The following is a 21,967-nucleotide window of genomic DNA, read 5'->3' as shown; positions in this document are numbered from 1 at the left end:
TGTAATTAATTTATTAAAGAATGTTGTTATGAAAAGTAGTTAAATACTTTTCGTACGTAAAACAACGGATTCATATAGACAGAACCTGATAAGTGAAGTCATTGGTAAAAACTAGAATCTTATGACTGTTTCTCTGTAGGGCACTGCAAATAAAATATTATATCTAATTGACATTCCAACAGTAACTTGTTCTAAACATAACTTCGATGTATGAGTTACAACTAAATCATAAACATTCTCAGCCATGTAATTTTAAGGACTTAATTAAAACAGACCTTAAATGCTCCTAAATTTAAAAAATAGACCGTAACCGTACCGTAACAGCCTGTGAATGTCCCACTGCTGGGCTAAAGGCCTCCTCTCCTCTTTTTGAGGAGAAGGTTTGGAGCTTATTCCACCACGCTGCTCCAATGCGGGTTGGTAGAATTCACATGTGGCAGAATTTCAGTGAAATTAGACACATGCAGGTTTCCTCACGATGTTTTCCTTCACCGTAAAGCACGAGATGAATTATAATCACAAATTAAGCACATGAAAATTCAGTGGTGCTTGCCATGGGTTTGGTTTGTTTAAAAAATAAAAACATTATCCAATCGAATATCCATGACACACAAAACATCTTGTTAATTTTATTTAAAATTTGTTTTACATTATAATTAAAAAATCAATAGACCAAAGGAACGGTGAATGATGATGATATCATTGAAGTTGCGGGAAATAACTGGATAATTAATGCCCATGATAGAGAGAAATGGCAGGAGACAAAGGAGGCTTTTACCCAAAAAGGGGTCTATATCAAATAATAATAAAAACTAATAATAATGAAATAACAACAAATATAAGGAAATTTACTATCAATGATTTACCTTTGATTTTGTAATTACATTTTAAAAATATATGGAATAAAAAAAGCTTTATTTTCATTATTATTATGAAATCATATTCTTTTCTAGTTGGATGGTGGTGATGAGTGTGATGGAGGAAATGCGCGCGAGGCGGTTCTTGTAGAAGTAGAAGCAGAGGAGATCTGTACTGCGGCACCTCTTATGGCGGTGTCTCCACGGCACACCGCTCAGAAGCCCATTTACACATACGGTCAGGCGGAAGCCAGACATTTATGCGAGACTAGTTCTGCTGTTACTGGCACTGCTGTATTGCAGCCGAATGGAGCTGGTAATAATAATACATTTGCAGGTTTTGAGTAAACAATTTATATTTTGTAATATTTTATAGTCAAAATTATTTTATAAAATTAAACTTAATTTATATCGACGTTGCATGTTTTTTTTTAATTTACTATTGTTCTAAATTGGACCAAGATAGTTATAACCCTATGTATAAAAGCCGATAACTTAAATATGTTTGATGATGATAGTATGAATTATAGAATCTTTATTATTATTATTAGTATCAGAGTATATAGTCGCATTAGTTGCATGATATATTCTGATTTCTAAAATTTCCACAGTTATTCTTTCAGATTCCCGTTGCGTGAAGTCTATAGAACAAACAAAGATCAAAACAAAGACTTCCCGCGAACAGGTAGCCCAGTGCGTCACTTTCTAAATTACTACGATTACTTCGAATAAATTTAGATCTCTGAACATTTACCTATTTTCAGTTAACATTTCTCGAAAGGAGTCCAAGAGTGAAGATAGTCAAGCAACCAAGTATAGAAGAGGACGCGAAATTTATTAGGAAAACAATCGAAGAAATCGAAAGAGGCTCCAGTCGATGCAAAGAAAACGTAAAATGTAATGTTTATAAACCAAACACGCTATACGAAAGACCAAGCCCCTCAACGAGCAAAAGTTCCAGTATAAAAAATCTTAAGCAATACGACTTCAAAGAAAAAAACGGTAGAGACAGTCATGATGAAAATAAAGATGATTATAAACGAAAAGAGGTAGATAAAAGTAACGGTAAAAAGAAAACAAAATCCCGCGCCAGACTCGAAAGAGAACAGTCAAAGCCATCTGAGAGTGACACGGAACCTGAGGTAGATACTGTTACCGTGGAAATACCACGCAGACGTAAACGACCACGCAAGCCATCTGAAAGACCTAGGACTCCACCACTTCATTCTGACTCCGATGGCGAGGTAAGAATTATCACAAAATTACTGACCTTTTTAAAAAAATCTTAAAACACATTATTTTATTTTGCTTTTACCCTAGGTTTTCGTTTTGAAGCTGAAGGCACCAGAAAATCGAGACGTCTCGCCAGAAGTAATTGTGAAAACAACAAGAAAAATATTTTCGCCAGTTGTCCGAAGCGGCGAGTCCATTCCCAGAGCTGTTATTTCGGTAGACGTCGAGGATTTAGATGAAGTTAGACCTGCACCTCCAACTAGTAAAAAATCTGAAGCCAGGTTACAAATAGAACTAAACACAGGTAAACAAGAAATCAAGAAGTCGAAAGATTCTAGTGATCCATTAGAAGAAGAACATAAATCTAAAAGTAGACCGCCTCTTCCATTATCTCCATCTTCTCAAAGAAAGCCTATACCAAAAGAAACAGCGCCGTCTATTCGTATCATGATCCAAAGATATAATAAGAAAATAAACGAAGAAGGTAAATATTATGTTAAAAGATTTAGGTAGTAATGTTTATTATCCTAATAATTAGGAATTGTGATTATACGAGGCAAATTTCTATTTCCCTCCAAAAAAATCTATTAAATTCCATGAAACCTAATTATAATTATTACACCTATGTCTGATGTGTGGCTATAAACAGGTCCACCATCAGGGGCTAGTAGTGGTGCCTCTTCTCCAGCTTGGCGGTCACCCAAGTCTGAGAGGCGACGACCTCCTGATATGCCCGTTGGCGTTAACATCAGGTATTCCATTTAAAACATACATTACATGCATAGTATATCTATAGTTTAGTGATTTTTAAAAATATATTATTTAAAGCATTTTATAGGCAATGCGTAATTAAGCAGTAATTATGTAAATGATTAATATAATCCGATAACAAATAAACTGTAACTGTGATATTTAGTCACATGAAGTGCAAATGCCTCATCTTCTGTGTTGCAGTAGGTTTGGAGGTTAACCTGACACTCGGAGTTACTTCTTCTCACGTTATTTTCTTTCTTCACTGTATGGTAGATGATTTATAAGCACATATTTAGTAGCTATATGTAAATACATTGATAGGCTTAAGCCCACCATTAAATATATTCTAAATATTAGTTAATCCCAACCTAATTTATATTATATTATTACTTATTAAAACATATAATATAAGGAATGTCTCTATATGTAAAAATTAATCTTTTTTGTCATTAGAAAAAACCCGTTCCTCGAGAGAGAAGTGCAAAAGTCGGCGAGCGCCTGCCAGTTATCACGACGAGACCAGACATCAGCTGAAAAAATTCTTGTACCTACAGAACAAACTCAAGACGGAGTATTAAAATCCCATAGTGCGAACGCACTACATCCGGATAAGTCTAGAAGTTTTACATCGCCGCCCAAAATTGATGACTGTCAAGAAACAGAAAATCCTACCGCGAGTACGGATACTATCATTCCAAACAGAGACAAAATAAACAGAGAGATTATTAGTAGCGAGAAAACAGACCCCCAGCTACCAGTATTAAGACAACAATCAGAATCTGTGATTCCTACTCTGTCCAGGTTTATCGCTAACAATCCTTGTTATTTCGAGAGATCATTATCAACTGTCGAATCTCTAGCTCCGCCGAGAGAGGTTGAAGCAATGGCCACTAAACTTTCCGAAAGAGCGGCGCGGATTAGGGCGGCGAGAGATAAATTCTTATCTTCAACACCTATGAGACGCGAGGGCACTAGCTCTGCTAGTGACTTGAGACCAGTTGATAGGTAAGATGTATTATAAATTTTTTTTTAGCCTTACTAACGGTACACGGGTGTCTGTTTATTTCCTGTAAAACAAATAAGAATAACTTTTATACCTACATAAATATTACAAATATACTAGATATTTATAATTAGCATCTATTTATAATTATTATTAACCAATTTCCAGATCAAGTCGAATTAGTTGCGATAGCGATGCAGGGGATAGCCAAGGTCATGCGCAAGAGGCAGCGCTCGGGCGCAGCGCGTCTACTGGCATGGTCAACGTGGACAGAGAAGCTTGGCAGAGAGTCACAGAAGGTTTGATCTGGCCATCTCATTATTTACACAAAACTTCATGAAATCTAATTTAAAATTTACCAAATTGAAGTACTCTAAAAACATTTTTAAGACTACCACAGGTTTTTTCTACTCTTTAACTAAAATTCTGTTGCGCTTTCACGGCTAAACCACTAAACCGATTTTGATAAAGTTTGGTATAGAGCAAGCTTCGGCCCCAAGAAGGGCAAAAGAAAAAAAAAACATAATAAATTATACGTAATGATCTACACTGTAATATCCGTTTTAAAATATAGTAATTATATCTATATCCAGGTCCCCGTCGAGAGCGTCCCCGGTCACGATTCAGCCTCGCGCGTCTGGCAGCCAAGTTGCGACGTAAAGACGAAAGTGCCGTCTCCCGCCTCTGCAGACAGAGCCTTCTCGTGCAATTACGGAAACAATGAATAAATACTGTGTAAACATATTGTGTATTATTGAAGACGTTTTAATTATATTAGCTTGAGGTTTAAGGTAGAAATGTTTTGAAACTTATTTAAGAACTAGTAAAGCCCACGGCTTCGCCAGCGTAAAATCCAATTCGTGTCGAAAACCTTTAAAATCTGCCATTTTATCTTTACGTTTACCATTTGAATTATACACTTTTAAATCATTAGGGAGCAGCGATAATCTAAAATAATAAAATATATTGTTTTGGTTGCGTTAACTCTGAACTTAATATATATAGTCTTGTTAACTTTAAAGAGACAGTTAACTATTTTGAAGTCATAGATAGACACTTCACTTTCATTTATTTGTATATTTTTTCTTTTTCAAAATGATAACACAGTAATGAATGCGTACACTTCCCATTGCCCTGGCAGATTAACAATATGTTTAATTTATAATACTTCAAACACTTATTACAAGGAATACACGTTCTCTTTCCAACTTATAACATAATATATATATATATATATTTGTCTCCCTCCCTTATCACTATTGGGATGTCGGTTGAACAATCAACGATGACAATGGTTTAGAAAAACTTCAACTAACCCTAACATCGACAAGAATATAAAGGTTAGTTATTGCGTGATTGTGTGGAATCTCACCAAGGGTTTATACCAAGGGATATTTCCCCATCAAATATATTGAGATTTAAGAGTGTACTGATAGAGTAAAGTAGTATGGGTATGAAATAAAAGTCACGGTAGCGTTTATTTTCAAATTTAATATCATCTTCAATCTTGACAATACCGCAGCAACACACCGTCAACCACATTCAATACTTTTGGTAACAATAGTTACCATATCAAAATGTGAAGTTGGAACTAATAATAACTTTATTATCAAAAACACTACAATTCAGGTATTTATTAGTAATAATTATAAGACTCAAGAGAACACTTATAAACAACGTTAATGGGTAATTTGGTTGAGGTAGATTCATTTATAATTTACAACTAATTCATTATTTTCGGTAACATGAATATCAGGTACGAAATATTTGCTTATTCCTTCAGCATTATATGACGCCTCAGACATTTTTTCGATTATTTCACCCTTGTCACGTCAATAGTCCAAAATCAAAGCGGGTGTAACTACGCATCGCAGCTATTTATATATTAATATTATATACTAAAGCTTTCATCGAACGAAAAGCGTTGCATCTTCTGGTATAAATTTTATCAGTTACGCATTACAAAAAAAGTTACAATTTAATAGGTTTGTTTTATAATGATGACGTCATTGTATAAATTGCTACATACATTGGCTACAAAGTTATCAGAAATCTGAATATATAACATTAGTAAGAAAGTTGCATGAGCCGAGATGTCCCAATGGTAAGAGCGCGTGAATCTAAACCGATGATCGTGCGTTCAAACCCGGGCGAGCACAACCTAATTTTCATGTACTTAATTTGTGATTACAATTCATCACGTGCTTGACGGTGAAGGAAAATATCGTGAGGAAATTTGCATGTGTCTAAATTCGCTTAAATTCTGCCACATGTATATTCCACCAACCTGCATTGGAGTGTGGTGGAATAAGCTCCAAAATCTTCTCCTCAAAAGATTAGAAGATTATAAGAGAGGGATATTCACAAGATGTTACTAAGAAAGTTACAGAAGACACGGGTAACAAAACAATAAACCGCCGAGTTCTTTCATACTCCTAATATTCATGTCCCAAAAAAATTTTTTTTTGACGAAATCTTATCTTATTCTTACACAAAACTAAAATATTTCGATTTTTTGTTATTGTAATATATGATAATGAAATTAGGTACAGATCAACACAATACCGAGAAATTGTTTTTACATAATTAGAAATATAAAAATGAAAAATGTTACGAAATTAGACGGTTTTCGCAAACCATTAATTTGTAACAAATTTCAAAAGAAAAATCAAGAAATAATTTCAAATAAATTGATTAAATTGATCTTTATTTTAATAAAATGTTAAAAAATAATAAATTAATTTTATTGTAAACAATAAATTAAGTAAATAAAAACAAAATCGAAATATTCCAGCCGATTAACTTAAGCTGGGCTCGATTCTGAGCCGCACAATATAATTACATTGTAAGTATAATAATTACACAACAACTTCTTAACAAACTCTTCTAGGTAAGGGTGACTTGTAATTAATTTAAGCTTCACACAAATAACTTAATTGATATTAAATTTTTAAATTGCTTAATTTAATTAATAAAAGTAAATACAGGCTGCATTTATTTATAATTCTCTATATTATTAAATCCATATATGGATGAGACGCAAAAAAGTTTAAAATATATAAATTAACACAAGTCATCCTTAAAGCCGAACCTCTCGCGTACCAAAATAATGAAACAACATATAAAATATGCAAGCAAGTATGCAAACACAAACAAATATATAGAAAAGAAAAACACAGCTCCCTCCTTATGGAAGAAACGCAAAACGTAAAAAATAATAAATACATAAATTAAACCTGAATCGTGTAAAAAAAAACCTTTTAAACTGGACGCATTTGTCTAAGTACATACATCACCGTCACTCAAATTAAAACTTTATTACAAATTAAATAAAGGCGATAATTATGTGAACGTAACGTGCGTTGAAAATTTAATTATATAACATATTAAAGGTTTCATATGATTGTTAAAATTGTAAAACTATTGCATTGTGATATGATAATATTAAAATATAATATATTATTTTGAACATAGCAACACCGTCAAGACATTAAAAGAATTAAATAAGTTTTAAAATTAAATGTGAACATCAATGTATCAATCATATACATTAAAAAAAAAACAATAATTATAAGACTATTTGTATACGTCATCACGGTGTTGCCAATTCAATTTAAACAGTAAACAACTTAATAATCCAGTGTGAAAATCTATTGCAGCCATAAGTGGAATGTGTTGTATAAACATTGCTATTGATATAAAATAATGGAATGGAAAATAATCGCTCTGTAACATAAAAACACCATCAAAGGGAACTTAGATGACGCCGCATTCAAACACGTCAAAAACGATGTAAGTAATGATGCACTGATCGTTATATCTCTATAGTAGAACTTTTATTAATTTAAATAATAATATAACATGAATATCTTTATAAGAAGCCGAGATGGCCCAGTGGTAAGAACGCGTGAATCTTAACCGATGATCGTGGGTTCAAACCCGGGCAAGCAACAACGAATTTTCATGTGCTTAATTTTTGATTTTAATTCATCTCGTGCTTTACGGTGAAGGAAAACATCGTGAGGAAAGGACATGCAGGTGCATGTGTCTAATTTCACTGAAATTCTGCCACATGTGTATTCTACCAACCCGCATTGGAGCAGCGTGGTAGAATAAGCTCCAAACCTTCTCCTCAAAAAGAGGAGAGGAGGCCTTTAGCCCAGCAGTGGGACATTCACAGGCTGTTACGATGAATATCTCACATATATATTATGTATTACATAACATAATTAAAAAATGATTAATAATAATTAACATCGTTTGAAAGCAATTAAATAAAAAATAAATTAAGGAATGGTAAGAAATTTTGCATACAATTATTACATATTGAATGTAAAGAAAAAAAAATATAAGAGAAATATTAATTTCGTCAGTCGTTCTATTGTATTAAGTAGTACATATATACTACAGCAAAAGTGTCCAGAGACAGTCTTACAGTTATTTCGACCTCTTTCATTGATCAAGTCAAGTGTAATGTGTGAAGTTCGTTTGAAATGAACGAATCATGTTTCATATATTTACAATACAGCATAAATAAATTAATCGGTAGTATATAATATACCACTTAAGTAATAATAACTTTGTAAGCAATATTTTTTTTAAAAATCAAACAGCGTCATCTAGTCCCCATCCGTACCATAGATTATAAAACCTAATTGCCTTTCCTCTTGAGTCATTTAACAATTAATAAAATATTGCAAAATGAGATTCGAAATAATTTTACCGAGGCACGTTTATCAGGCTTTTGTTCGTAATTCACTCCAAGGACGGACAAGCCATATGAAAGAAAGCTATACATATAAAATTAATATCATTGGAGTCGTACTCATTAACTGTATTATTACATACTTAGTCTATAAAAATCCTTATTTTGATTAAATATCTATCTGATGCTCAATTTATAAATTATTTCATTTTATTATTATTAGCATTTAAAAATATTTATTTTGAAAATTTGCCCTTTAGTTATAACATTAAAAACTTTTATTTATTTATACTGCAATATTTAATCAAAGCAAAGATCGCGCTAGTACAGTTAACGTCGAATAAAAATGGTTTGAAACTGGAAAGGAAATTTGCAAAAATAATTACGGCGCTGACTGTACCATCACTATATCATGATGATAAATACATGTTGTACGTTATTCAGGTATCTGTTATTGCTTTAAAGTAATATTTTGGTTCGTGATAAAACTAAAACAGATTAATATCACGTGTTGGTCAATTGCAAGCAACGAAGGAGAATTAAAAACGAATTCACCAAGTATATTGATTCTGTTATCATTTTTTGTTATTATGCATCAAATGATTGTATAAAAAAAAAAACAATATTTTTTTTAACAAATTGACCAACACGACTTATTACATGTAATATACAAAAATAGAATAAAAGCATAATACAAAAAGATGAAGTGGTTTGGACCACATAATACAATATGGCTTACTTTCTACAAATTGATTGAAATTAATTAAAAACAACACAACCTCGAGTGAACTTGTGAACGTGTTAGTGACATATATACATAATCTATTCTTAAACTATTAATCTATTTGTCTATGGTTTTTGAACTTTGTTGAATCAATATTGCCAAGTATTTTATTAGATCTGTCAAATATAAATAAAAAAAATTATAATAAAAGGCTTTGCAAGATGATAACTTAAGTGCATACGTGGAAAGTTTTTTAATAAATTATTTGGCAACACTAATACAGTTTTTTTAGATAATGCAATTGTCAGTGTTTGGTTGTAATTGGTCCGATGGACGATTTTGTTTTGTTTAATGAGGAGTAACTTAACGCGAAGGTAATATACAATACATTAAGAAAAAAAAACTACTTTAAAAATATTGCGCCGCTTTTCATCTTAACAATAAAACTAAGGCTGCGTCTCCACAAAAAAAATTGGCAACTTTTGTGTTGTCAACAGTCGTTAGTGACATTATTTTCTATAATTACTTTTAAGTTGTAAAGAAATATCATTGTTGTATAAAGTTCTTAATTGTTGTTTGAATTGCAACCGCTGTCAACTATTTCAGAGGAAACGCACCACAATAATTACCCCTCATTAATATAGAAGACAACAGCGAAATTCTAGCACGCGCTAAAGCAATTTTAAAAACGTAAAAATAAAATTGAAACCTGCTTGATTCGCCCTATTCCAAAAATCGAAGCTTAAGACCCTGTGACAAAAACCTAGCGTCAAAGATAATATTCTAGACTTTTCTAGATCTAGACTTAATCTAGATCCTATCACTAGACCTAAGTTAGCTTAGTGTAATTGAAGATTCAGGTACATTGTCGGCGATTCCTCCCTTTTTTAATTATATTTTAAACTGAGTTTCGATTTTATATTATATTTACAAACGCCGTTGGTGTTTTAAAAAGACACATTTTTTTATCTAGTATTTATGTCAATAACATTTTGTAATTAAATAATAATATACTATTGTGTGGTTTCGATAATACCTATTGTATATAATGGATTGTATTTGTAAAATGACCTTTTAAAACACGCAGCTTATTAATACAACTTACCATAATATATAAATTGTACCTAGGTGCTTCGCGTGATAAATATAAATAAATACGAATGATACTTTATTTAAAAATTAAAATTAAAAAAAATATTTTGCAATATTCTGATCTTAATTTATATTTTCTCTGATTGTCGAGTCTTTGAGAAACTTTTGTATTTATTTTTTGTTTATACTCGTCTATAATCTTGAAACTTTAATTTCGGAAAATTGCAAAATACTCCCTTAACGTGTAATAAAATAAATATGTACGCATGTTTTGAAAAGCGAGTAGTTTGGAGCGATCCGAATTAACCGTGTGCGTCTACAGAAGTTGTTGTTAGCATTAATATGAAAGTTATTTAAAAATCAAATGAACAAAAACATTTTATTTTGTCAAATACAGAACTTATAAAGCTAGAATAAATAAAAAAACACTATCTAACCAGAAGGTTGCCGTTGCGTTTAACCGCTTGTCGATGGGCATTAGAAAAAAACTTAACCGATTCAACATTAAAATCGTAACATCTAAAAGAACCTTACAACGAATAAAATGAGGTAGATTCAAATTGTGATATGGAATTATGAACAACGAACTTGTTTTTTTTTTAATTTTCAAAAAAGAATCAAGTTCCATTGTCACCGGAGAGGTTTTATATAATATAACGTTTTTGTAACATTTTTAACGATAACGAGTTTTTTATATAACTATTTCACGTACATTACGTAATATCAGTAGTTCGTTGTAATATTTTTTATTTTATTTTTTTATTTTAATATACTTTTTGAATATTTTTACATTTATCTTTTTTTAATCTATCTACGTATTTTTTATTTCTTTTTTTTGTGTCTATGTAGAAAACGATGTTTGGGGTGATTAAAAACTGCTAATAAAACTTTAACAGGTATATAATATATAAAAAAAAATGTGCGTTTCAATAAAAAAAAGTAGAATTATATTACTGGTGTGACATATAAGTATATACTTTATGTGGAATGTAGATTATGAAGATAACAGATAGCTTCTAAGGCTTTGTCTAAAAAACTGTCTATGAAAAAAAAAATATCAGAAATAAATACGGTTTTTCAACATCAATAAATACGCTCGAGATATTTACATGTCAGGTAATAAAGGGCTGTTTGGACATAATTTTGGTCTGTATTTTGTACGCTCAAGTTGCACTAACGGTGAACTACTATACTTTAATAGGTGTATTGGTGTGTACTATTCGCAGGCACTGTATTCATATCTATAATTATATAATTACGTAGTAAGCCGATTTAACGGCGCAATGAAATATTTTAGGTTATTTTTTTTCGCGTCATTTTAACCTTATTGTCTCGGTGATTATAATCTCAGGCCGATAAACGCTATATACACGCCACGGAGGGCACTAAAATGCCTATATACATTTGAATTTTATTTTATAATGGACTCTATTGCGTTAAGTTTAAGCGAGAATAACTTTACGTGAATATTTTTTTTTTCAGAGAACTAAATAACTGGATACCCGTACTATTGTTTACTTTAAAATCAGCCTTCGTTTGAAAATAAAGTCTATTAGGAACAAAACGCCAAGCTATCCTCGCACAAACCGGTCGTAAACCTCCGTCTAATATAAAACTGAACTGTACAAAATCTCATCCTATTCAGCTTAACTATTCGTAACCGGCTAGAACCGGTTTAGGGTCGCCTACACCCCATGTAGTTCTGAAAACCCGCGGCGTGTCATATTTCAACCGTTAGGCTGCAGCGTGGGTTGAATTTTGCTGTTGTCGAGTTGGAAATCGGCACTTCTAGTCAGTTCGGAGTTCATGTTGTCGTCCGGCAGCTTGAAGGAGTTGTTGGCGCTCAAGTTCTGGGAGGAGCGCGCCAGGTCGTACTCGGGGCGGCGCGACGTGTCCAGCAGGCTGTAGGCGGAGTCGTCCAGCACCGTCTCCGCCGTGGCGTCCAGCTCGGGCCGCGACACGTCGAACGCCTCGTAGGCCGCCGGCTCGGCGCGCCGAGGCTTCTTCATTCTTCCGTTTGGTGTTTTGGACTAATAACGAACAGAAACATTTCTTAATATCACAAATTCGATTTTAAGTGGTTATTTGCCTGCAAACACCAATGGTTGGTGGCGCGTTGGCGATGTAAGCAATTTAATATTTGTTACAGCGGCAATGTCTACCGGCAGTGGTGACCACTTACAATCAGGTGGCTCATGCCTATCTATTATAAATAACAAAATATTTTTGCAAGAAAAGGTTGACTTTATAGTAAACTCTTGCTTGAAAATAATTGTTCCTGGCAGTCATGGTCTCTGTTAAATAGAAATGATAGAAAAGAGATAGCGATAGAGTGTACTCACGGCGGGGTTCTCCGTGATGTGCACGTGCCCGTTGAGCAGCGGCTCGCCCGCGCCGCCGTTGGACACGCGCGCCGTCTGTGGCGACCGACACATTACACACACGCACACACTTACCGACCCTCTATTCTGTAATACTTTGATACTCTTTTTTTAATAGAATAGGAAGGTGGACGCTCCATATGGGCCACCTGATGGTAAGTGGTCACCAACGCCCATAAACATTGGCATTGTAAGAAATGTTAACCATCGCTTACATCACCAATGCGCCGCCAACCTTGGGAACTAAGATGTTATGTCCCTTGTGCCTGTAATTACACTGGCTCACTCACCCTTCAAACCGGAACACAACAATATCTAGTACTGCTGTTTTGCGGTAGAATATCTGATGAGTGGGTGGCACCGACCCAGACGAGCTTGCGCAAAGCTCTACCACCACATGAATACTCATCATACTCATACTATATTTAATTATTTATCTTATATTTATCAGTAAACAGTCGCCTGTTGCCACATTTTCACAAATGGGTTTTTGGTCGAGTTTCAAAGTTCTTACAGAATAGCTCCATAGGTTACTGCTTAATGTATCGAAGAAGTCAATAATTAGGGCTCAATTTTGAGTTTTGCGTGCTGTAATAGGGATATTTATGTTTTTGTTTTTATAATTTTTCTTTTCGAAATTTCATTTTCATTGAACTATTTGTAATGCGATGTAAGTGATAAGCATTAGTAGTCAATTTATAAATTGTTTATGAATTATCTTTTAATAAGTTACTAAACGTTAAGATTAATTAATGGATACATCTTCAACTCTACTCTACAAAGGGTGTTAGCCCAGTGGGACATTTTGCAGGCCAGTGTTACTTTAATTGGGTTTTATGTACCAACCTTCATTTCAGAGCCCTCCTCTTCTTGCCCTTCAACTGTCGCGACGGGCGTTCTTCGTGTTCTAGATAAAATATATTTATTAATAGAAGCATATCATATACGACAAATATAATACATAAGGTCTATTATAGACATCAGTTCAAACCATGCATCTTTTTATAACTCGGAAGTCATAAACAGTAATGTAGCAGATACTTAAGTTGTTAAAGTTATATATCAATTAACTATACAAAAGGGGTTAAGTCGACTCTTTTTTTCTTCGAAGACATCCGTATAATATAAAACAAAAACTTTTCAACATATAAAACTTAAGTATACCAGCAAACCTTACTTTACTCTGTCGATGCCCAGTAAGATAATGATTAAGTTTTTCAGTGTACGTGCAACTTGAAAAATCCACGCTTAACGAGGATAGTTGTTCCAACACTACGTTTAAGTATTAAGACAGAGAAGTAGGGGTCGTACCGCTGCGAGGCCTTGCGGCGCGTCCACACGCCGCGCGCGCCGCCGGCCAGCGCGCCGCACGCGCACAGCGCGCACGCCACGCCCAGCCCTGCAACACGCGCGGTCGCTATGTATATTTTGTATGCGTCAAAGCCTACTCAGTATTTATTCTATTGAACATACCAGCATTGTTGATGACATCCAATTTTTAAATTATGGCGATGGAGATAGATATAAATGGAGTATTTCGAAAAAGATTCATTATACATATGTATAAATTATACAATCATATAATTTTATAATATATAGACTAACCATGAAATAACAGTGCTCTAGTTCAATTCACCCTTTAATGTAAACATAGCATATTTTGCCTTGTTTTGTGATATTTACTCAATGAATTGTCCAAAAATACTTATTTTGGTATGAATAACAATCGTACATTTATTATAGCTATTTAAACAATCTAGTTCAATAGAATTAGTATCGAGGACAAGACCGTCACCCACCTAGATAGTAGTAGAAGTGGTCGCCGACGGCGGCGGGCGGTCGCGGCGGTACCGTCAGGACGTGCTGCCGTCGGCCGCCACCCGCAGCCGTCACCATCACGTACACCGGCAGGCTCGCATCTAGGTTCGTCAGCTGCAGCGACCGTAACATTCGACACTTATATTTAGTTACTATGTAAGGTAATAAATACTATAAACAAATAATAAAGTAAACAAAATCATTAATGTATATGTACACACGTATATGCAACATAAAGTATGAATGCACAAGTAGTCCAAAAAGAGTTATATAATGGAAATAGTTACAAAATATTAATAGCAAAATTATTAACACATGTGTGCGTCATTTATATGGAATATTATTTAGCTCGACATACTATACAACATTTAAAGTAAAAGATATAATTGTTTAACGATTACAATGAAAATACAAATATCAAATTTTTGGCATATAATAATTATTTACAGAATCGAGTGAACTACAAATGTATACAAGAATATGAGTAGTATGACGTCACCGACCTCGACGTGCGGCTCGGACACGTTGAGCGCCCGCCAGTCGTCGAGCGGCTGCGTGATGTTCTGCGCGAAGCGCACCGTGCGCGCGCCCCGCCCCGCCCAGCGCACGCGCACGCCCGCGCGCGTGTACTCGTACTGCAGGTCCTTGGCCTCTGCGCACACCACGCGGTTAGCTCAGCGGCCTCTCCGGGGCATTATTCGTTCGGACACGCATGCTTTCATACTGAGGTTTTAAGTTTGGTTTGTCTACTCGGAGGTGCCGCCACTAAGCGAGCGATCTTCCAAAATTATATATTATTTTTGTTTTTAATGTTATCAAAAAATCATGTCTACTAAATATCTTATTGCTCCTCTGGCCTATGACTCTTCTCCTTTTGAGAAGAAAATTTATTTATTGATTCGATTGTCAAACTTTATTATATTATTTTTTATAATCTTTTCAGATGGTCTGATAACGGAACTGATTTGACCTCGTAACTCACCCAATTCCTTCATCGGCGCGGGAATGTTTAGAATGGGGCTGTACGCCAGCGGCTCGTACCCCGTCACCATGACGTACGTTTGCTCCGTGGGTTCGATGCCATTGATCTGGAAAATATGTACTTATATAATATTCGGACGTCTATGAATTAGTCCAGCCACTGAAATTATAATATATTCTTCGTCGTATTTATATAAAATACGAATATGCTCATTGCTGAGAAACAGTTGCTGTGCCGCACGGTGTGGCGCGCGATACACTCGGGGCGGCAGGTCGTGGCCCATGGGCCGGGTGGCGGTACGTACCAGCGCCTGCGTGCCGTCGGCGTCCACGGCGGCCCACTGCTCCACGGGCAGGCGCAGCTGCGCGCTGTGCCGCACGGTGTGGCGCGCGATACACTCGGGGCGGCAGGTCGTGGCCCATGGGCCGGGTGGCGGTACGTACCAGCGCCTGCGTGCCGTCGGCGTCCACGGCGGCCCACTGCTCCACGGGCAGGCGCAGCTGCGCGCTGTGCCGCACGGTGTACCGCGCGCGCGCCCCGCGCCACCACACCAGCAGCGCGCTCGCGTTCACGAACTTGTACGACAGCTCCTTGAAGCGCTGCTGGCCTGCGAGAGCGAGCCTCGTGATAACTCTTCAATCGATCACCCGTTAATCGAAATCTCCGTCATTTTATTATTCGTAACATTATCGAGTATATATTGTATACACTATATGCGAACAATTTAATAATATGAGGGGTCCCCATGGGAGCTTAGGATAATACTATACCAAAAACTAACATTTGATTTTACAAATTCTACATAAAAGATAAGACAAGTCATGTATAGAGATGAGGAAGAAAAATGGACCAATAATAATTCCTCGAGGAACCCCACACCGTATGAAGATCCGGAAGATATTTTGCAATTTACATCGACCCCTTTGCTCAAATACGAAATCGAGACATTGGGAGTAGCCTCTGTAATAGCATAGTGATGTAGCTTCCTTATCAGTATTTCATGTTGCACACAATTAAAGGCCTGAGATAAATCACTTAAAATCCCTAAGGCATCTTGCGACTCCTCGCAGGTTCCAAAAATATTTTGAACGAGCTAAATACTTACATCGGTCGTCAAGTTATCCCTGGCAATACCCAATTGTTTATTGTTTAGCGAGTTGTGTATTAAAATGTACTAAGATTGGTTTTAATTTGAACTTTAAAAAATCTTCCTAACAGATGATGGTACTGAGATAGTTCTATCGTTATTAGAGTCCTCAAAAGTACCTGTTTCATTAGAAAAACTTCTCTAAATATTATCTTAGTGTTGCCTGACCTTTCTAAAAATTAAATATAGGTATATTGCAATTACATCAATTATTCAATTGACTGTCGTCAAAGATCTGAAGAGAAGGGGATGGAGAAGAAAATTAATGTCTAATGATTTAAGAGTATAGTATTCTTCCAAAATAAAATTAAAAAAAAATATAATATTCATCAACAAGAACTTGTCTATTGAAAACAGGCTCACACAATATATTTAAATCAATTACATACCCTCCGGTTGTGTAGTGACGTGGTAAGGCGGACTGAAAGCACCGCCCCGTGCTCTGCCTGGGATCCGAACCTGCACCCGAACCTCATACTCAGTATCCGGCTGGAGTCCTTCTATAGTTATAGTGGTTTTGTAGCTGAAACATAATACTGTTTAGCAGCAGAGAACTATTAAGTAATAAAAGTGACATTAATGGAATAATCTATTGATATAAAACTTGCAATATCTTCGTAAAACTTTGTGATTTTAATATTGTCGTTATAGTTATGTTTTTTTTTTAAATTACTTGTAATATAAAAATATTTATAAAAAACATCTTTTCAAAATTGTTTTTATAGCATATGAAAGTATGATATTTTGTTCATCAGTTATTGACTGAAACAATTGTACATATTTATATTTTAAAAATATCCTAACTTATTTTAATGATAGCATCATTAGATAGCACCTACCTTTCCTGACACTCATCATAGCCGTCGATTCTCCTAACGCAAACCATGAAGGTGTATCTTGAAGCGTCTTCACACCGCCACTTTAGTGTGAACCACCGCTCCCCCACTTCAGTCACTTCTAGATCTTGAGGTAGAACTGTTACCACGCTGAAGGGATTAACATGAATTATAGTATTTCTTAATATTTTTTTTTATATATACAATAAGAAGGCGGACGAGCATATGGGCCACCTGATGGTAAGTGGTCACCAACGCCCATAGACATTGGCATTGTAAGAAATGTTAACCATCGCTTACATCACCAATGCGTCACCAACGTAATTTCCCTTGTGCCTGTAATTACACCCTTCAAACCATAACACAACAATACCAAGTACCGCTATTTTGCGGTAGAATATCTGATCAGTGGGTGGTACCTACCAAGACGAGCTTGCACAAAGCTTTTTTACTAACTTTTCACTGGTGCTAGACCAGTGAAAAGTTAGTAAAAAAATTGTAAGCGACGAGGTTTATTATTGATAGATTTCATCGTATTATATACAATCACATAATTTTTAGTCACTCAACTTTATCATGAAAAATAATCTCTTACTATACTTGTATAGGTTGTGTACATAAGCATCTTGTTTATAATTGTTTATTTTAGAAGATATTGAAGTGTTTTTGGTCCGAATGGTTGAATCAGCTTTGCCTTATTAATGAATATATAACAAAAGTGTATGTGATAGTTTTGAAACTTAAAAAACGTCATAAAGTTCTTTGGTATTATATGTTAACAATAAAATAAAAATAGTCTTGGAGACCAGAACCTCACCCGTCGTCGTTATCCTGCCCCGCCGTGGTAGTAGAGAACCATGGCACCAGCGTCAGGTTCTGTGGAAGCCACTCCAAGGTTCGCGATCCCAGCAAGCGCACCAGGAGAGGAGAAGATTGAGGAGCTGAAAATATAAGCAATGTAAAACTCCTTCCGCAAAGTGTTGAATAATTGGTATTTTTTGTACAAAGTTGGTGGGACGATCACAGCATAGCCATCGGACGTTACGCTAAGGATGCAACTGAGTGGGGGTTTTCCTATCGTGAGTTACGAGCGCGATCTGATCGAGCGAGCATTCATTCATTTAAAAACCACATACACGCTCTGAGTATTGTTCATAATGAATAATGTGCTCCGGACTATTTTCAGCCACGGCGGCCAATCTCAAGAGAGAATAGCCAATTAATCCGAAATGACGGCAATCTGACAAGACCGGAAAGAGTTCTTGCGCTGCACCAACGGCTTTACGTGCTATCCGAGGCACGGGAGTGTACACACTTCCATTTTCCAGATTCCAGGCTGCTACTGAGACAAAAAACTCAATAACTTTTTATTGACCCGACTTGGGATTTGAACCCATGACCTCCGGGTCTGCGGTCATCATACATCTAGCCATAAGACCAACGAGGCAGTCAACTTGTTCATATAATGTAACAGTCAACAAAACATATAGTCTTATATTCTTTTTATTGGAGTTCCTGGATATAAGATGTTAATATTATCAAGAAGTTACATTCAAGCTTTCATTCGTGACTGAAGTTTTGAAAGAACGTGATTAAAGTACAAAAGTTTGTGTGAATAGATATTTTTTTGTGTTGAAGATCGAAATACATTATGCCAAATGTCATTTTGATTTATCTTTTCATCAATAGATGGCGTTAGATGTATTTTACATCGCGCTATAACAATGTTTTTTTGAAAGTACTACATAAGTTTGTAAATTTATAATGAGAGAGATCAACACTACAACCAACTTTACTGGTGGTAGGGCTTTGTGCAAGCTTGTCGGGGTAGGTACCACCCACTCATCAGATATTCTACCGCAAAACAGCAGTACTTGATATTGTTGTGTTCCGGTTTGAAGGGTGAGTGAGCCAGTGTAATTACAGGCACAAGGGACATAGAATCTTAGTTCCCAAGGTTGGTGGCGCATTGGCTATAAGCGATGGTTGACATTTCTTACAGTGCCAATGTCTAATGGCGTTTGGTGACCACTTACCATCAGGTGGCCCATATGCTCGTCCACCTTCCTATTCTATAAAAAAAAAACACTATCTGACCAGCAGTACATACTCGGTGGTTTTATTTTAAAGTCTCACAGTACCAATACTACCGGGTTACCCCAAGCACTCACGTCTAGCGACCAACTGGGTGGAACCTTCTATAAGAATATAAGTCGTGCGAAGCAGATATTTTTTATTGAATATAATCACCTGTTAATGTGTAGTTGACAACTTTCGCGGCCAAAGTAATGTTGTGTTCTTCATCGTGAGTTTCATTCTCGCTTCGATATTGTAAAATCCATTCCAGGACTCCTGGAGTTTCATCTGCGAACTGCTTCCAAGATACCAACACCTTGTCGTCTTCTAATTTTGTTAGTTTTATTGGAACTGCAAATAGATTCAATAATCATGAGAAATTTGTTGAAAATATCAAACTTAACTTCTACTCGTATTTAATATGATAGCTTTTCTGCCAAAGTCTACGAAATTCAGAAAAATAAGATTTCTTTAAAAAAAAAAAAAGTTTCTTGCTGATTTTTCCTGTACTCAAACTTTACACAAAATTTACTTTGTGTAAACTTTATTATTTCCGAGCAACATAACGATTCAAGAGAGTTTTTTTGAAAAATGTTTTTTTTTATATCACTAAGCCAACTGTCAAATACCGTCCGTTAATAAGTGGTAGTCGCCGGCTCTCTAAACATTGGCGCTGTAGGAAATATTAACCACTATACTAATGCTTTCCCAAAACCAGGAATTAAAATTTTATGTCGTTTGTGCTTTAGTGACACTGGCTCTCTGACAAATTTGAATGAATGAATTCAGAAAAAAAATCTTTAAAACTTCCACTTCCTAACAATAATAGGTTATCATTACCTCCTTGCCCCTGGCAGACGACACTCTCCGACATATCGCTTGGTATTATATATTTGTTTGTGGGCGACGAGATGTACGCTCGAACCTAGGGAAAAAAGCACAATCGTTACCAAATGTTTGGTGAAATAATTGAAGTTATAAGGAATGCCAAGGCGATCAGCTTTAGTTGATTCAATTTTAAAAAGGTAATTGTATATATTTGAAAGAAACTTACTTGAAATATATAAGGTTTCAACGGTTCCCTGACTCTGACGATTTCCTCAGTGTTTTGATGCGGCTGTCCAGTGATCGCTACGCCATGTTTATCTAAAATATAAAATAATTTTATACTACTTCCGTCGCTGTTACGGCGACGATGCATATTTCAAAGTTATGTATATGACTTATGTTTTTCGAACAACTTGTTATTTATTAAAACAAGAAAACCAACAGCGACTCTTTACCAGTGTAGAGTAAGATTGTCTTTAGCGTTACTACAATTATGCAAGCGTAAATCACATGATTTACCAAAAATGACTCAGACGTCTGTTTATCAGCTTACTTTAACTATATATTGAAACCTAAGAACACCGACCGGATGCATATACTTATATAGCAGTATTTGTCGATTGAAATTCTCTGTTAATTCTGTTAGTAATCTGCGTGTCAAATATCAAAGCGAGGGGTCGACTTCCGCTGGGCTAGGAAGATGTTTGCATGCAGTTACAGTTTGCGAGCGAAGACGGGGCCGCTACCTGCGGGGGTGGCGTCGACGGTGTAGGTGACGACGCGCGCGGCGGCGGGGCGCCAGCGCAGCGCCACGGCGGCGCCGGCGGCCGGCGCGCAGCGCACCGCGCCCGGCGCCGCCGCGCCCGGCCCCGACACGCCCAGCCGCGCCCAGCGGGACCGCGCCGCGCGCCCGCTGCGCGCGAAGCACTGGTACACGCCTGCGGGCAGCGCGCACTGTACTCACCGCACACTGAGGCCTCGGCTGCCTTGGAGCGGGCCGACTGTTTCAAACTATTTACGACATCATTTGTACTAGTATCTTTATCGTTTATAATCTCACCTGCGTCGGCCGATGTGACGCCGCTTATTACTAGCTCGATGCGCTTGCGATCGGCGGACGTCCGTAAATTTATCTAAAACGAACGAATAATCGTTAGTGGTGTGATCGTTAGTCATGTAATCGGTCCGTGGTGGCCCATTGCTGGTAGTATGGCCAGTATTTCCTGGGACACTAGTTATCACTCTAGGTTGAGGTCTGATGCCCGTAAAGCTAGTATAGCGAGGGACGATAATGATGTTCACCGATTTCAATCATGGCGGATATTTTCAACTGTAATTCTATTTCCAATCTCTCCAAACCGATTGGACAGCCATCCGACTCGATAGGGGTGCGTTCAGGGATAACGGATTTTCGGCCGTCAATGTGTCACGTTAGCAACCGATCCCGAGGCGCTCCTCGTTAAGACGGAAAGGGTACCGCTGATTTTTTTAATGGGTTTTCCGATGTTCGGGGCGCACTCGGTGCCTTGGAC

General features: G+C 36.2%; 2 protein-coding genes across 4 annotated transcripts in view; one reads left to right on the top strand and one right to left on the bottom strand.

The window, feature by feature from the left end:
* Positions 1–4,588, top strand: part of LOC126772994 (uncharacterized) — a 35,947-nt gene extending 31,359 nt beyond the window's left edge. For 2 of the 3 annotated variants that reach the window (XM_050493600.1, XM_050493599.1), the window contains exons 10-17: positions 954–1,173; positions 1,469–1,542; positions 1,622–2,101; positions 2,178–2,574; positions 2,740–2,842; positions 3,297–3,848; positions 4,015–4,145; positions 4,440–4,588. In XM_050493600.1, the coding sequence (XP_050349557.1) occupies positions 954–1,173; positions 1,469–1,542; positions 1,622–2,101; positions 2,178–2,574; positions 2,740–2,842; positions 3,297–3,848; positions 4,015–4,145; positions 4,440–4,570 (2,088 nt within the window). In that variant the 3' untranslated portion in view covers positions 4,571–4,588. The remainder of the gene's footprint in view (positions 1–953; positions 1,174–1,468; positions 1,543–1,621; positions 2,102–2,177; positions 2,575–2,739; positions 2,843–3,296; positions 3,849–4,014; positions 4,146–4,439) is intronic. The other variant, XM_050493601.1, reaches the window with a different exon arrangement.
* Positions 4,589–5,317: 729 nt separating this feature from the next.
* The window catches only part of LOC126772996 (protogenin B-like), a 108,528-nt gene continuing 91,878 nt past the window's right edge, over positions 5,318–21,967 (bottom strand). Inside the window, exons 9-24 of the mRNA XM_050493602.1 lie at positions 21,496–21,568; positions 21,182–21,373; positions 20,662–20,753; positions 20,448–20,532; positions 19,782–19,958; positions 18,349–18,472; positions 17,535–17,681; positions 17,085–17,218; positions 15,992–16,155; positions 15,549–15,654; positions 15,070–15,218; positions 14,548–14,680; positions 14,060–14,147; positions 13,595–13,655; positions 12,710–12,784; positions 5,318–12,397 (exon numbers count right to left, since the gene is read on the bottom strand). Of these exons, the coding sequence (XP_050349559.1) occupies positions 12,095–12,397; positions 12,710–12,784; positions 13,595–13,655; positions 14,060–14,147; positions 14,548–14,680; positions 15,070–15,218; positions 15,549–15,654; positions 15,992–16,155; positions 17,085–17,218; positions 17,535–17,681; positions 18,349–18,472; positions 19,782–19,958; positions 20,448–20,532; positions 20,662–20,753; positions 21,182–21,373; positions 21,496–21,568 (2,103 nt within the window). The 3' untranslated portion in view covers positions 5,318–12,094. The remainder of the gene's footprint in view (positions 12,398–12,709; positions 12,785–13,594; positions 13,656–14,059; positions 14,148–14,547; positions 14,681–15,069; positions 15,219–15,548; positions 15,655–15,991; positions 16,156–17,084; positions 17,219–17,534; positions 17,682–18,348; positions 18,473–19,781; positions 19,959–20,447; positions 20,533–20,661; positions 20,754–21,181; positions 21,374–21,495; positions 21,569–21,967) is intronic.

Source organism: Nymphalis io, chromosome 13 (genome assembly GCF_905147045.1).
Source record: "Nymphalis io chromosome 13, ilAglIoxx1.1, whole genome shotgun sequence".
Taxonomy (NCBI): Eukaryota; Metazoa; Arthropoda; class Insecta; order Lepidoptera; family Nymphalidae; genus Nymphalis; species Nymphalis io.
This window is presented reverse-complemented; position numbering and strand designations above follow the sequence as displayed.